Source organism: Taudactylus pleione, unplaced genomic scaffold (genome assembly GCF_031769625.1).
Source record: "Taudactylus pleione unplaced genomic scaffold, aTauple2 ptg000506l, whole genome shotgun sequence".
Lineage (NCBI taxonomy): Eukaryota > Metazoa > Chordata > Amphibia > Anura > Myobatrachidae > Taudactylus > Taudactylus pleione.
In genome coordinates, this window is record NW_028284908.1 from 685,975 (window position 1) to 700,169 (window position 14,195).

General features: G+C 42.0%; 1 protein-coding gene across 1 annotated transcript in view; it reads right to left on the reverse strand.

The window, feature by feature from the left end:
• Positions 1–5,860: 5,860 nt before the first annotated feature.
• PTGFR (prostaglandin F receptor) overlaps positions 5,861–14,195 on the reverse strand; it is a 33,868-nt gene continuing 25,533 nt past the window's right edge. Inside the window, exon 3 of the mRNA XM_088450073.1 lies at positions 5,861–9,011. Coding sequence (XP_088306199.1) covers positions 8,676–9,011 — 336 coding nt within the window. The 3' untranslated portion in view covers positions 5,861–8,675. The remainder of the gene's footprint in view (positions 9,012–14,195) is intronic.

The following is a 14,195-nucleotide window of genomic DNA, read 5'->3' on the forward strand; positions in this document are numbered from 1 at the left end:
CTGAGGAGGCCAATGTAGTGTGTTTTATTCCTGAGGAGGCCAATGTAGTGTGTTTTATTCCTGAGGAGGCCAATGTAGTGTGTTTTATTCCTGAGGAGGCCAATGTAGTGTGTTTTATTCCTGAGGAGGCCAATGTATGTGTGTTTTATTCCTGTGGAAGCCAATGTAGTGTGTGTTTTTTATGTGGGAGCCAATGTAGTGTTTTTGCATTGGTCACACGCGTGACATCGCCAGATATTGTGCCTTGGCAATTCTTGCGTAGTGTGCCTTGCTTTGAAAAAGGTTGAAAATCAGTGCCCTAGAGGCTCCCCATGTCTGGAATATACAAATTGCAAGTTACTCATTCCATTTATATGTTTAAATTTAAACAGGTGCTTGTTATTGAGGGGTTTATCTAGGCAAGAAAACATAAAAAGCCCCACCAAAAATTTCACACTGCAATAAGTCCTGTACTCTATATGTAAATAATATGCAGGAAACTCAGTTACACACATTGGCAAATATATAATAAGCCTCTCGCCACGTCACATTGTCTAAAATTCAGACCACTCTCAGCTGAATTGATTTGGGGCCATTGTCTCTGCTCAGCCCCCTTCCCACCCTATATGTGTTTTGTGTGGATACGGTGCCTAATATTTTTATATGTGTGCTTTATTGACTTTGCGCCTTTCTCTCAAACACTGCACCCTATAGTATATATATATTTTTTTTTTATTAAATTTGTGCCCTTTTCACAAAATCTTATCCAGCCCCATATATATATATATATAAATGTAATAATATGTTGCCATTTTCTCTACTCCACAGCCAATATACTGTATATTTTTACAGCGTTCCTGTTACTTGTTCCATCCCATCGTTTTCATAAACTATAAATGTCTCCGGCAGATCATACTGCTATACTTTACAAAGGGACCTCAAGTATCAACTACTATACACAGTCTTTGATTGCTCACTGCTGAATATGTATTAGCTCGGCTCATGGCTTCAGACCCTGCTGTGAGCGAATCTCCGCAGAGGAGATGGATGATATATCAGATTATATCCAGATAAAAAACGTGAACATCTTTTTATTAGTTTTTAGATGCAGCTTAAAAAAAAATATTTTAAATGTCTACACATTACTGTGTTTTATTTTGACGATAAAGTTTGTATGTGTAGATCACCGTTCATATGGAAATCCATTAGAAATCATATTTACTGTTTACATAAAAGCTCATGGTGGACAGTGTTCTGCGTTACAGTCCTGAGGTCATCATGGGTTACATACAAATGGGATATGTTGATACATTTTTAGCATTTTTTTTTAACTGTAGAACTGATTTGATGAACCACTTGTAGAACCACATTGTGTAACAAATATGATCAGCTCTAATTTATACCATTTGTCCCATATTTAGAATTATTAAAATTCTTTAATTGCATTATTTATGCTTATTTTAGTTTTTTCTAGGTTTGGTTGTTGTATTTGTGCTACTTTTGTTTGTTTTTTCTTTTTTTTTTATTAATAAAGATAATTTGTAGGGGAATGCCGGTATAAGTTGTAGGGGAATGCTGGTATACTGTAAGTTGTAGGGGAATGCTGGTATAATTTGTACGGGAATGCCGGTATAAGTTGTACGGGAATGCCGGTATAAGTTGTAGGGGAATGCCGGTATAAGTTGTAGGGGAATGCCGGTATAAGTTGTAGAGGAATGCTGGTATACTGTAAGTTGTAGAGGAATGCCGGTATAAGATGTAGGGGAATGCTGGTATACTGTAAGTTGTAGGGGAATGCTGGTATAATTTGTACGGGAATGCCGGTATAAGTTGTACGGGAATCCCGGTATAAGTTGTAGGGGAATGCCGGTATAAGTTGTAGGGGAATGCCGGTATAAGTTGTAGAGGAATGCTAGTATACTGTAAGTTGTAGGGGAATGCCGGTATAAGATGTAGGGGAATGCTGGTATACTGTAAGTTGTAGAGGAATGCCGGTATAAGATGTAGGGGAATGCTGGTATACTGTAAGTTGTAGGGGAATGCCGGTATAAGATGTAGGGGTATGCCGGTATACTGTAAGTTGTAGGGGAATGCCGGTATAAGATGTAGGGGAATGCTGGTATACTGTAAGTTGTAGAGGAATGCCGGTATAAGTTGTAGGGGAATGCTGGTATACTGTAAGTTGTAGGGGAATGCTGGTATAATTTGTACGGGAATGCCGGTATAAGTTGTACGGGAATGCCGGTATAAGTTGTAGGTGAATGCCGGTATAAGTTGTAGGGGAATGCCGGTATAAGTTGTAGAGGAATGCTAGTATACTGTAAGTTGTAGGGGAATGCCGGTATAAGATGTAGGTGAATGCTGGTATACTGTAAGTTGTAGAGGAATGCCGGTATAAGATGTAGGGGAATGCTGGTATACTGTAAGTTGTAGGGGAATGCCGGTATAAGATGTAGGGGTATGCCGGTATACTGTAAGTTGTAGGGGAATGCCGGTATAAGATGTAGGGGAATGCTGGTATACTGTAAGTTGTAGAGGAATGCCGGTGTAAGTTGTAGTGGAATTCCGGTATAAGTTGTAGGGGAATGCCAGTATAAGTTGATTAATACTTACAGTTGAAGACTAGTTAGAAAGACTGCAACATATAGTATACAATAATATAATGAACAGAAACACATAAGGTAAAGTTAACCGAGAAAGAGGAAATATTAAATACGAGAGAGAGAGAGAGAGAGAGAGAGAGAGAGAGAGAGAGGGGTTGTTGAGCTGGTTGAGATATAGATTGTACTCGTACACAATTATTGACCTCTTATTACGTACAGGGAATGTACGCTGTTAGCATTGATTAATATATACACAGATGAAAGTGATAACAGTAAGTAACGTAAGCAGCTTCTCATTATCACAACCTGGACCAGCCACCGATTACACTAAGTATATCTATTACAAAGATAAGAGAGCTCTCATAGCATAGTACGTAGATGGATAGAGAAAAGTCAATATTAGGCAGTAGTCACACAGCGAAATAAAGCTTATCTGAGTGCTGTATAACATCAGGGCCCTTTCACAGATGTTCTCATCAAAATTATTAAGGACATCTGCAACCACTATTATCTCTGAGGAAACACAAGCCAAGTGCAGGTCAGCCTAGGGAGGTTTGTCGCATAGCCAGGGACATCACTAGGTATTTGAAGGCCCCATAGCAAAAATGTGTAAGGACCCCTATGTACCACCCAATGGTGCAAAATGTATATATCACAAGTAACTTTGACAAGGAAGATGGGTCCCCCTCAGCTCAGGGCCCCATAGCAGCTGCACCCCTGGTACCTATGGTAGTTACACCCAAGTGACAAGGAAGATGATCCCCCCTCAGCTAAGGGCCCCATAGCAGCTGCACCCCTGGTACCTAGGGTAGTTACCCCCATGTGACAAGGAAGATGGGTCCCCCTCAGCTCACGGCTCCATAGCAGCTGCACCCCTGGTTTTTATGGTAGTTACCCCCATGTGACAAGGAAGATGGGCCACCCTCAGCTCACGGCTCCATAGCAGCTGCACCCCTGGTACCTAGGGTAGTTACGCCCATGTGACAAGGAAGATGGGCCACCCTCAGCTCACGGCTCCATAGCAGCTGCACCCCTGGTACCTAGGGTAGTTACGCCCATGTGACAAGGAAGATGGGCCACCCTCAGCTCACGGCTCCATAGCAGCTGCACCTCTGGTACCTATGGTAGTTACGCCCATGTGACAAGGAAGATGGGCCACCCTCAGCTCACGGCTCCATAGCAGCTGCACCCCTGGTACCTAGGGTAGTTACGCCCATGTGACAAGGAAGATGGGCCACCCTCAGCTCACGGCTCCATAGCAGCTGCACCTCTGGTACCTATGGTAGTTACCCCCATGTGACAAGTAAGATGGGCCACCCTCAGCTCACGGCTCCATAGCAGCTGCACCCCTGGTACCTAGGGTAGTTACGCCCATGTGACAAGGAAGATGGGCCACCCTCAGCTCACGGCTCCATAGCAGCTGCACCTCTGGTACCTATGGTAGTTACCCCCATGTGACAAGTAAGATGGGCCACCCTCAGCTCACGGCTCCATAGCAACTGCACCCCTGTTACCTATGGTAGTTACGCCCATGCGGATAGCCTAATTACAGCCCAATATGCTTCTTAGTAAACCAATGGGCCCGACACTCTGCTCCTCCCATCCTTGTCCCCTCTTCCCATTATATTTACCCCCCCCCTCATTCTTCTATACTCTATTCTCCATTCACCGCTGCTCTTCATGCATGCACATCACATCTTCTGTGAACGACGTGCGCAGTAGGAGCTGGAGCGTGTGCCATGTATGTTACATGTGATGTACATGTGCGACAGCCACAATGAAGTCAGCACGCAGACGTGATTGTTTTTGTACATGCTTAAACTTATACCTGTGTGGTTAAAGTCGTAGCCCCATCGCAGCGGCTCGCTCACACATGGCGCCTCGCACCGTATGGCGTATAGACGCTCGGTGCATGAGGACACATCTGTACAGTATTAATTTTATTGGTTGAAGTGAGATGTAGGATGTGGCAATATGATTTAAGACACACCTGCACTCTTGTTAAATTAATTTAAATTGTAAGCGGGATATCATTACTATTGTGTATGCAATCCATGTTGTATAGATAATTTATATTATGTAATTGTTATTGTGTTCTACCACCTGTTATAGTGGTTACTGCATAGGACACAGGGTATACTCTCTATGTACAGCGCTGTGGAATATGTGTGCGCTATTTAAATAACTGGTAATAAATATATATATATATATATATGTATATAGACAGGTTGTTAGTTTTTTTTTTTTTTGGACAGTACAGGAATGGAAGACAGTAACTCCAACCCCCAGCTGCCTATACTCCATTATACAGTACATTGTCATCATCCAGTTGTAGTCAGATATTAAAGTCTTCATAAGATTTTTTGTTGGGTCTCCTTCCAACTTCCATTTTCTATATGACCATGTACTATGCACTGTGCTATATTGCTATAATATTTGATATCCTCCCCTTCAATTAAACTTACTGCACACAGGAAGAAAACTAAGTACAGACAGTGAGATCGCCTTCCTGAATACTGTGCAGGAGGAACGGGGACATCAGCGATATCACGTTTCAAGGGCTCATCTTTAAAAAGTGACTCAGTCAATCTCAATCTAATGCGGGGGACAGGTGACAAGTGTGATGGTAACTTGCCAACTTTGGCCCTGATTCAGAGCCGGATGCTCTTTCAGAGCGCTCGCTCTGAATCAGGGCGTTTTTTTTCTAGGAGCCAGCCTCCTAGCCTCTTGCTAAGCTGTGGGTGACCACCCACAGCTTTTGCAAGCGGTCAGGTGAAGGTCGCGATGGTCACGACCATCGTGACCATCGGGCTTGCGACGAGACCCTTGTGGTAGGTTCTCATTCCCGCAAGCCCCAGGAAGCTCAACTACTGACATCACGAGTGATGTCAGTAGGGCCGCCCTCAAACGGCAGGCGTTCCTTCGGGAACGCCTCCATTTGGCCAGCCACCCCCCCTCCCCGCCTACAAAATGGGGCGAGCTGTCGATCAACAACGACAGCCGCCCCGTTTTGTTGCGAGCCCCGGAGCGAGTGATTTCTCCCTCGCACCGGGGCTTGCACACTGCCCGTCCATCGACCCGCTTGCGAGAGGGTCTGAATCAGGCCCTTTATTCTCATTGTGAATCCTCCATCCCAAAAACGTTTCTTACTCCTCTATGATCCGCCACAGATATGTTATGAACACATACTGTATATACAACGTACATATATAAAAAATAAACAACAACTGGTGCTAATAGGTGACAGCTGTAAGAAAATGAAATAAATCACATTGACGTTTGCAAAGGAAAAATATTTATTGCATCAGCGTCACGTTGGACAGGACACAGGACAATAGGCATCGGGTGTGATTTTTTTTTTTTCAGACACCGGACAAGTAACAAATCACATAACATTGTAACAACAATAAATGGCAAGGTACTGTTTTTGGTAAATCCTATTTAGCGCTCTCTCTACCAATAATGTCCCATAGAGGTTCTTATATTTGTGTAAAATATAGAGTAGCAAATTCCATGCAGATCGGTGCTGCGAATCATTCACAATATTAGTCTGGTTTTTACCAAATTGATTTATTTTTAATTTTTTTTTGTATTAAACCCAGACTTTTTTTTTTTAGCGTCCTGTGGTTAATTCTGAGACGCATGCAAATTGGCTGTAATTGCGTCAGCCGTGGAAAAGTGATTAACTACCGTAGGCTGATGCGAGTATCCATTAATATGTTGTAGGGGATTGTGCATGTGCGAGCGGAAACCGGTGCCGCCCATTGATTTTTTTTTCACCAGCCGCCACAATCGTCATCGTTCATATAAACAGTTGCTCCAGTCCCGTGCTAACTGCAAGAGATACGTCAGAAACAGCTGTCTCTTCTCGGAATGCATGTCTCAGAATCGCACAGTGTTTTTGATACATGTCTACGACACTCCCACACGTCAGGGGGTTACATGTGATCGCTTTTTCAGTTCCTGCCCCGTAGCACTCTACTTTACAGAATGACAGATCCAGACAAATTCTGCCCTACTCTGTTTAGGACGGACATACCCAACATTCGCTTCAACACTAGCGCTGAAATGAGAAACCATTAATTCTAAAGGAGTTTTCACTACGTGTCCAGGTCAGATTTGCAGCATCATCTATTGTCTTGCAGCTATGTCCCATACACTGTCTCACTACCATCAACAGCAATTCAACCGTGTTACCAAGCACATACAGTAGCACAGGCAGAAAAGCGCCCATGTCAAAAAACCTTAGGTGTATTCAAATTATTTTGTTATGTAAATTTGTTGCTATTGTTGTTTTGCATTTACCGTGATTTGTTTTCCAATTTCCATTTTTGAAAACACTTGTTTTTAATACTTTTTAAAACAAAAATTGTAGGATGATTGAAGTACTACATTTTGTAGAAACTAAGAATTTGGCAAAACTTTTTTATTTTTTAATACAATTACCAGCTTGTTGAATTTTTAATAGAAAATGATGTGTAATATTCTCTATTAACCAACAACAATACACATCCTATCAATATCATCCTATTAATAAATGCGCAAAAGAAAAATATTTTTTTTGTGCATCTTATAAAGTTCAGTAATCTGGACATTTGTACAACAAAAAGCCGCATACAAAACACACGTATGTTGACTCTGTCAACATAAATATTTTCATATATACAGTACTATTGCACAATTTGAGTAGAACAAAGTTACATAAAACTAAAAACATTTACATTCATTCTTTAAAAATAAAGATTTATTTTATGCAAAAATAATGTTTTAATCGAAAAAATGCACAGTGACTAAAATATGGCAAGGCAAAATGTTGGTGAATATTCCCAAAAATGGCAGACAGAAAGAAAAAAAATAGCTTAAAATTCAGGGGGAAAAATGTCAACTTTTCTTTTTCTTAAGAAATTCCAGAAAGAAAAAGAAATTATTTGAATCATAATATTTTTTAAAAAATATATACTTTTCAAAAAGCTAAACAAAGGTATATTTCAGTGAAATTAAGGTTTAGTGAAATGTTAGACTCATTTTAAATGTTTTTAAAAAAAAAATGTTTTTTATACTGTAATTATTATAGTAATGTATTTTATTGATTCTCACACCATGCTAAGTGTTTTTCTCTCTGACTCTAGTGAATGAACAATATCTTGTTTAAGATCTTTCTCTTTTTTTTTCTATTTTAGTGCCATTTTTTAGAATATCCTCCTTTGTGACCAATGTATAAAAACCTGGCCAGGGGGAGATGGGGTGTATCACTGGGGAGGTGCAGCTTCTTATGAATTTCCCATTCCCACCCATAGCGATAAAATAAAACGCCACTACCATGTAGCCAAGTTAATTTGCTATGAAATTCCCCAGGTCAGACATTGCTGACTATGGGACTGATTTTCACAGCTGTGGATGGGTGAAGATATGCTAATTCTACAGCGCCCGGGACTTGTATTCAGATGCCCACTGGAGCCTTAGTAGCTGTCCGCAACTGCGCACACATACGCAGCATCAGACGCAAGTCAGGCAAACATTGACTCTTTGAGTGAGTCTATGGTCACTCAGAATGACCTCCATAACTGAGATGCCACAGCCATGTTTCCTGCATAAGGGAACGTAGACGCAGCATGTGATGCCCCCGAAACGGTCAAGACATGTCTGCGTTTTTAGCCACCATTCCCCGTTGCCACCCCCAAACGCTCCCTGCCTGTCAATCTCACAGCAATTAAAGACTCACAGCGTACAACTTCGGTAATGTACCTTGACACATGCGCAGTACGACTCAGATGCATGCGCAGTGTTAAAAAAATTTCTTCGTTTGCAAAAACATCATCATTGTGTACAATACTGAATCGGGCCCTATGTACATAGGGATTTCTTTTTTATGGCTTACAGTATAATCATACTGTACCTGCAAAAAATGGCTCTACACTACCTGCATGCTATACAAAAAATAAATATACACTTTTCTAGACTTTTAAGCTTCATGGTAGATTCAACTAAAGTGACTCATGGAGTAAACGTTGGATAAGAATGATGTAGCAGCATCATTCGATACCAGCCTGTGGTATACGGGGAAATGACATTGACAAAAAAAAATGAACGGGTTTACTTAGTTTGCATGAGTTCACATTTTTGTTCCGTGTCAGTTTTCTGGGAGATGCTGAAAGTGTTTGTGCGAGAGCAACTGGGAGATTCCGAAATAGTGGCGACTTTCAAAGAGTTCTTAAAGGAGCTAAATTCCCAAGCGTGTAAGCCGATGATCTCCACGCCGCAGCAGCGCCTGGCAATTGTAAACAGTTTTTTGAGGACAGTTTTCCTCAGAAGAATGTAAACCCACGGGTCCAAAATTTGATTCCACGTGGCCATCCGGAGGGAAAACAGTATTGTCTCATTAGCCTCCTGGGATCTATACCTCTTCAGTCCAATGTTGGCCATCGTTACCTGAAAAAAACAAAGAATCACAAGTTGGTTAATGCATAATATATTTTCACTGCAGACCATAAATATCTAAAAAATGTTTTAGCTTGACAGGTCCTTCGGCTCCCAGTTCACTCCACGTCTTTCCCCATTTGCCCCGCTTCTTCCTTTCTTCCTGATACCTATTTTTAATTTCTTATTTATGCTGGAGTCTACCACTTGTTTAATCCTGTTATGCCTTCCTGTTCTGTACTTTTAAATTATTTTTTATATATTTCTTAAGTGGTGCTGCTAACACTTTCCGCTGTTTAAAAATTGTCTCAATGAAAAAAATACATTATATCTTAAAAATAAATTTATCGCAGACACGTTCAGGCTGATTTAAAGGCGCCACGCTTCTGTATTATTCAATGGAAACCAAAAATGTTTTCGATGCAGCCCATTGCCTGTTTATAGCCTGTAAATGTCTCTTATAGACCGTGCCCCAGTGACTGCAGCAAGCTCTCTAAAGGGAATTACAATGGAATGGACAGGTTTGAATTAGATATTACAATTATATTTTTAGGATACCTCTAATGTAGTAACAGATACATGATCAAAATCAAAACTGTTTTGTAAAATATGTTTCTCCTTTGTATATATTATTCTACAAAGAGATGCAGTATTATCAAAGTATTAATTTAATTAAACTTTGTACACACCTCACTGAGAAGACAATTTAAGTAATATTAAGGTACAACATGAAAACATCTACAAGGAACAGACTGAACTCAGGGCCTGATTCAGACCTGGTCGCAAGTGCTGAGCACTCGCAACCGGGTCGATGGTGGTCCACAGCGCATGTGCACGACGAGACCCGGTTAGCGACAGGCACTCCGTCGCTCCGGGTCTCGCACCAAAGGGGGCGAGCTATCGATGTTGAGTGACAGCTCGCCCCCTTTGGTGGGCGGGCAGGGGGAGTGGCTGCCCAAACGGAGGCGTTCCCATGAGAACGCCTGCCGTTTGGGGGCGGCCCCACTGACTTCACAAGTGATGTAAGTGGAGAGCTTCCGGCTCTGTTAGAACCGAAAGCTCTCTGGGGCTTGCGGCCACGAGACCCTACCACAAGGGTCTCGTCGCAAGCCCGATGGCTGCCCGCCCACAGCTATGCGAGCGGCCAGGAGGCCGCTCGAAAAAAAAAAAGCCTGGTCCTGATTTAGAGCGAGCACTCTGTCAGAGCGAGCGGCTCTGTATCAGGCCCTCAATTCATAAATGTGGGTGTAATTGAAACTTTATATTTAAAGGGTAAAATACAGTTATATTTTTACATTTTGTCTTTCTGGAAATGTTAAGTAAAATAAAAAGCAAAAGTTATTCTAGGCAGAATATATGTAAATGTGAGTTGAGGGTGACATTTATGCTACTGTAATGCTGCACGTCGGCAAAATTCTTCATCGGTTTTAACAATGCATTTGCAAGACACTGCAGACACTTCCCTTCCAAAAATAAGGTCAAAGTCACAAATCATAGAGTGAAGTAGCTCAATCATCTCTTTTCCTTTATATATTAGGCACTTTCCTGTGGCTAACAGAGCAGCAATTATACCATTGCTATCGCCATTTCTGACCATAAATCAATGTTACTCGGCATTCTCCAAATCTATCTGACAAATGTGCCACCAGTAAAAGCTGCTCAATTAGATGATCTACTGGATAGGACACGTAACGTTGCAGATTTCTCTCATTATAGAGACGCCAGCACTCTTCAAGAGCTTGTATCCGACAATCCGAGCAGCTGGTGCTACTCTTCCTGCATTTCAATTACAACTGCATTGTGGAAATATATAGCCTTGATTACAATTAACTAATAGACGGAATAATGAATACTCTCACCCAGATCATTGCAATTCAGAAATAAGTTTGGAAAGCGGAATGAAGAATATTATCATAGCATTAAATGGATTAGATTAGCAGAGGTATATGCATCTTTTACCATTTTCAGTCATTTAAATTGAGAAAAACAAGTGTACTGACCACCGCTTTTTTCAGGGAAAGAAATATACAGGAGCTCTCCCCTCCGCAGGCCTGTCTCCACTTTTACTATTCTTGTTTATTACTTTCCTTTCTATTCATGGGCCTGTACTTCATCAACAATGCCCCCACCCCTACCAGTTTCATACTCCTATCTGTGGGCCCTACACCCCACCTTTTGCTTTTTCTGGTTCATATTTCTCTTAGGGTCATCTCCCTACAAATCCATTGACGCCATCTTGCTCTCCCTGTACAAACCCAATTTTCCTTCCGTTCCACCAACACTATCTCTCAGACCACCAACAAAGCCTCTCACCAAATCTATCAGGACCATTTCTATCTACATTCACCAACACAATCTTGCTCCCAATCCAATGATAGATCTCATGCTTACACTGCGACTCCCAAACTACCAACACCAACCTCTCACCCAATCCAACAACTCAAGTTTTTCATACCTCTCACACGTCCAACACTAACTATATCCCAATCCACGAATACCTACTCCAATCCATCAACACCATATCTCTCACAACCCAACAACACTCTCTAAATCCCAATCTACCAATCCCAATCTACCAACACCATACCTCTCACAGTCCAACACTATCTATATCCCAATTCACAAACACCATCTCTCACAACCAAACACAATCTAAATCCCAATCCACCAACACCATCTCTCTCGCAATCCACCAACACCATCTCTCTCGCAATCCACCAACACCATCTCTCTCACAGTCCAACACTATCTATATCCCAATCCACCAACACCATCTCTCTCACCACCCACATCATTTTTTTCCAACTCCACCAACACCATCTTTCTCTGAATTCAGCAAAACTATCTCTCTCTGAATAATTCATTGCCATCTCTCTCCCAATCTATTAACACTATCAATGTACAGACACCATCTCTATCCTAATCCACAAGAACCATTTCTCTCACAATCCACAAAGTCAGTCTCTCTCCAAATATACCAGCACTAAAAATCCACCAGATCCATCTCTCCCCAACCACCAACACTATATGTTCCCAATGCACCAACACAGACTCTCTCCCAATTCCCCAATGCTATCTCTCTCCCAGTCCACCAACACCACATCTCTATATATCCAACAACACCATCTATATTCCAATCTACCAACACCATCTCTTCTCCATCCACCAGAACCATCTCCCTCCCAACACCATCACTTCTCCATCCACCAAAACCATCTCCCTCCCAACACCATCATTCTCTAAATCCACCAACACCATCTCCCTCCCACCACCAACACCATCTGTCTCCCAATCAATCAACACCATCTCTCTCCCAATCCACTGACACATCTCCCTCCCAATCCATCAACACCATCTCTCTCCCAATCCACTGACACATCTCCCTCCCAATCCATCAACACCATCTCTCTCCCAATCCACTGACACATCTCCCTCCCAATCCATCAACACCATCTCTCTCCCAATCCACCATCACCATCTCCATCCCAATCCATCAACACCATCTCTCACCCAATCCACTATCTCCCTCCCATTCCACCATCATCTCTCTCCCAATCCACCATCACCATCTCCCTCCCAATCCACCAACAACATCTCCCTCAAAATCCACCAGTACCATCTCCCTCCCAACCCACCAGTACCATCTCCCTCTCTCTAGCTACACATTCTATCTTTCACTATGTGCCACATTGTGGGCCAAAAGAAGCTCCTAAATTTGGTCATCTCAATTTTCCTATTTATATGCATAAAACCAAGTTTTGAGTTTACACAACAGAGAGCTGATAAATACAGTATATACTATGTACAGTAGTCTCTACCGTTCTATTCAGTTGCAAATAGCCACTAAAAATATTACAAACCAACTTGTCAAAGTTTTATGAAAGAAAACCCAACAAATAACTGATATTATTAAGCACTGGGAAGTTGTTTTGGTGACAATATAAATAATCTCTGTTTATAATCACTAAATACTTAGCGGCCAATTCAATTAGTCAAGGGTTCTGTTAACGAGGGTTACAGCAGGTCAATAAACCTAGCCACTAGTTTTTGCTATACAATTAAATAATCTGGAGGTCTAAATGGGATTTAACACATTATTTAGTTTGAAGCCCCTGAATAGGTGAAAAGCAGGAAAAAATATTTTTTTAAATAGCATAATTTGGTGAATTTCTTTAGGGGATTTTCTGTAAAAAGGTCAAAAAAAGGATTTAATTATGTGGGACATGTATTTTGGTGTGTTATATTGATGAGAAATGGGGTTTTGAACTTGTAGTTGGGATCTACATGTGTTTTTCCCAATATTTGTGAAACTTGCTTAAAAACAATTAAAAATCACATTACAGACATTGGGGCCTATTCATTAAACATTAAAATTCTCTGGAGATAATTAGCTTTAGAACTCTCATGGAGTTCTAGCAAATTATAGGTGGAATTCATCATTCCACCTCTCCATAAGTATCTATTCCGGTACCTGTCATTTTTGCGATGACAGCTTTTCGGGAAATAGATACTTTTCCTGCCTACACTACCTTATCGCATCTGGTAACAGTGCTGCGCATGCGCTGTTACATCTGTAAAACCAGCGCATGCGCAGCACTGCCTACAGATGCGTTAAGTTTCGTAACCCCCCCCGATCCCCCCCCACCCCCCTCCCCCCTCCGCTCACCTTCCCCCCCCCCCCAGACTTACCTGTCCGCGCAGCAGCCTCCGGCTCCGTCCTGCTGGTCTGTCATGTGGTTTCCCAGCAGACCACATGACAGATTAGAAAAAAAAAAAAAAAAAAATTATTTTTCTAAACTTTCTTGTGCTCTGCTGGGGAGCACACATGACAGACCAGCCTCCGGAGCCTGAGGACGGAGCAGAGTGCCGGAGGAACTCGTCGGGGGACCTGCACACGCTGATACAGGTAAGTGGATTCTGCTATTCTAGTGTTGATGAATAGGCCCCATAGTGCCTGATTCAGCAAGGATCGCAACTGCATAATCGCACGCAATTAATCTGCAAATACATGTTAATCACCTCCAACCACACACCAAACAGCAGCACCTTCAGTGCTCCCATACCTCCCTCAGTCCCCACACTGCCCCTCGCGATCTTGCCCCCCCCCCCCATGCGATCACCCTCTCCTGAACAGCAGTAAGAGCGGGGCCAGATTAAAGTTTCTGAGTGAGCCCTGGGCAACTAACTTAAGGGGGC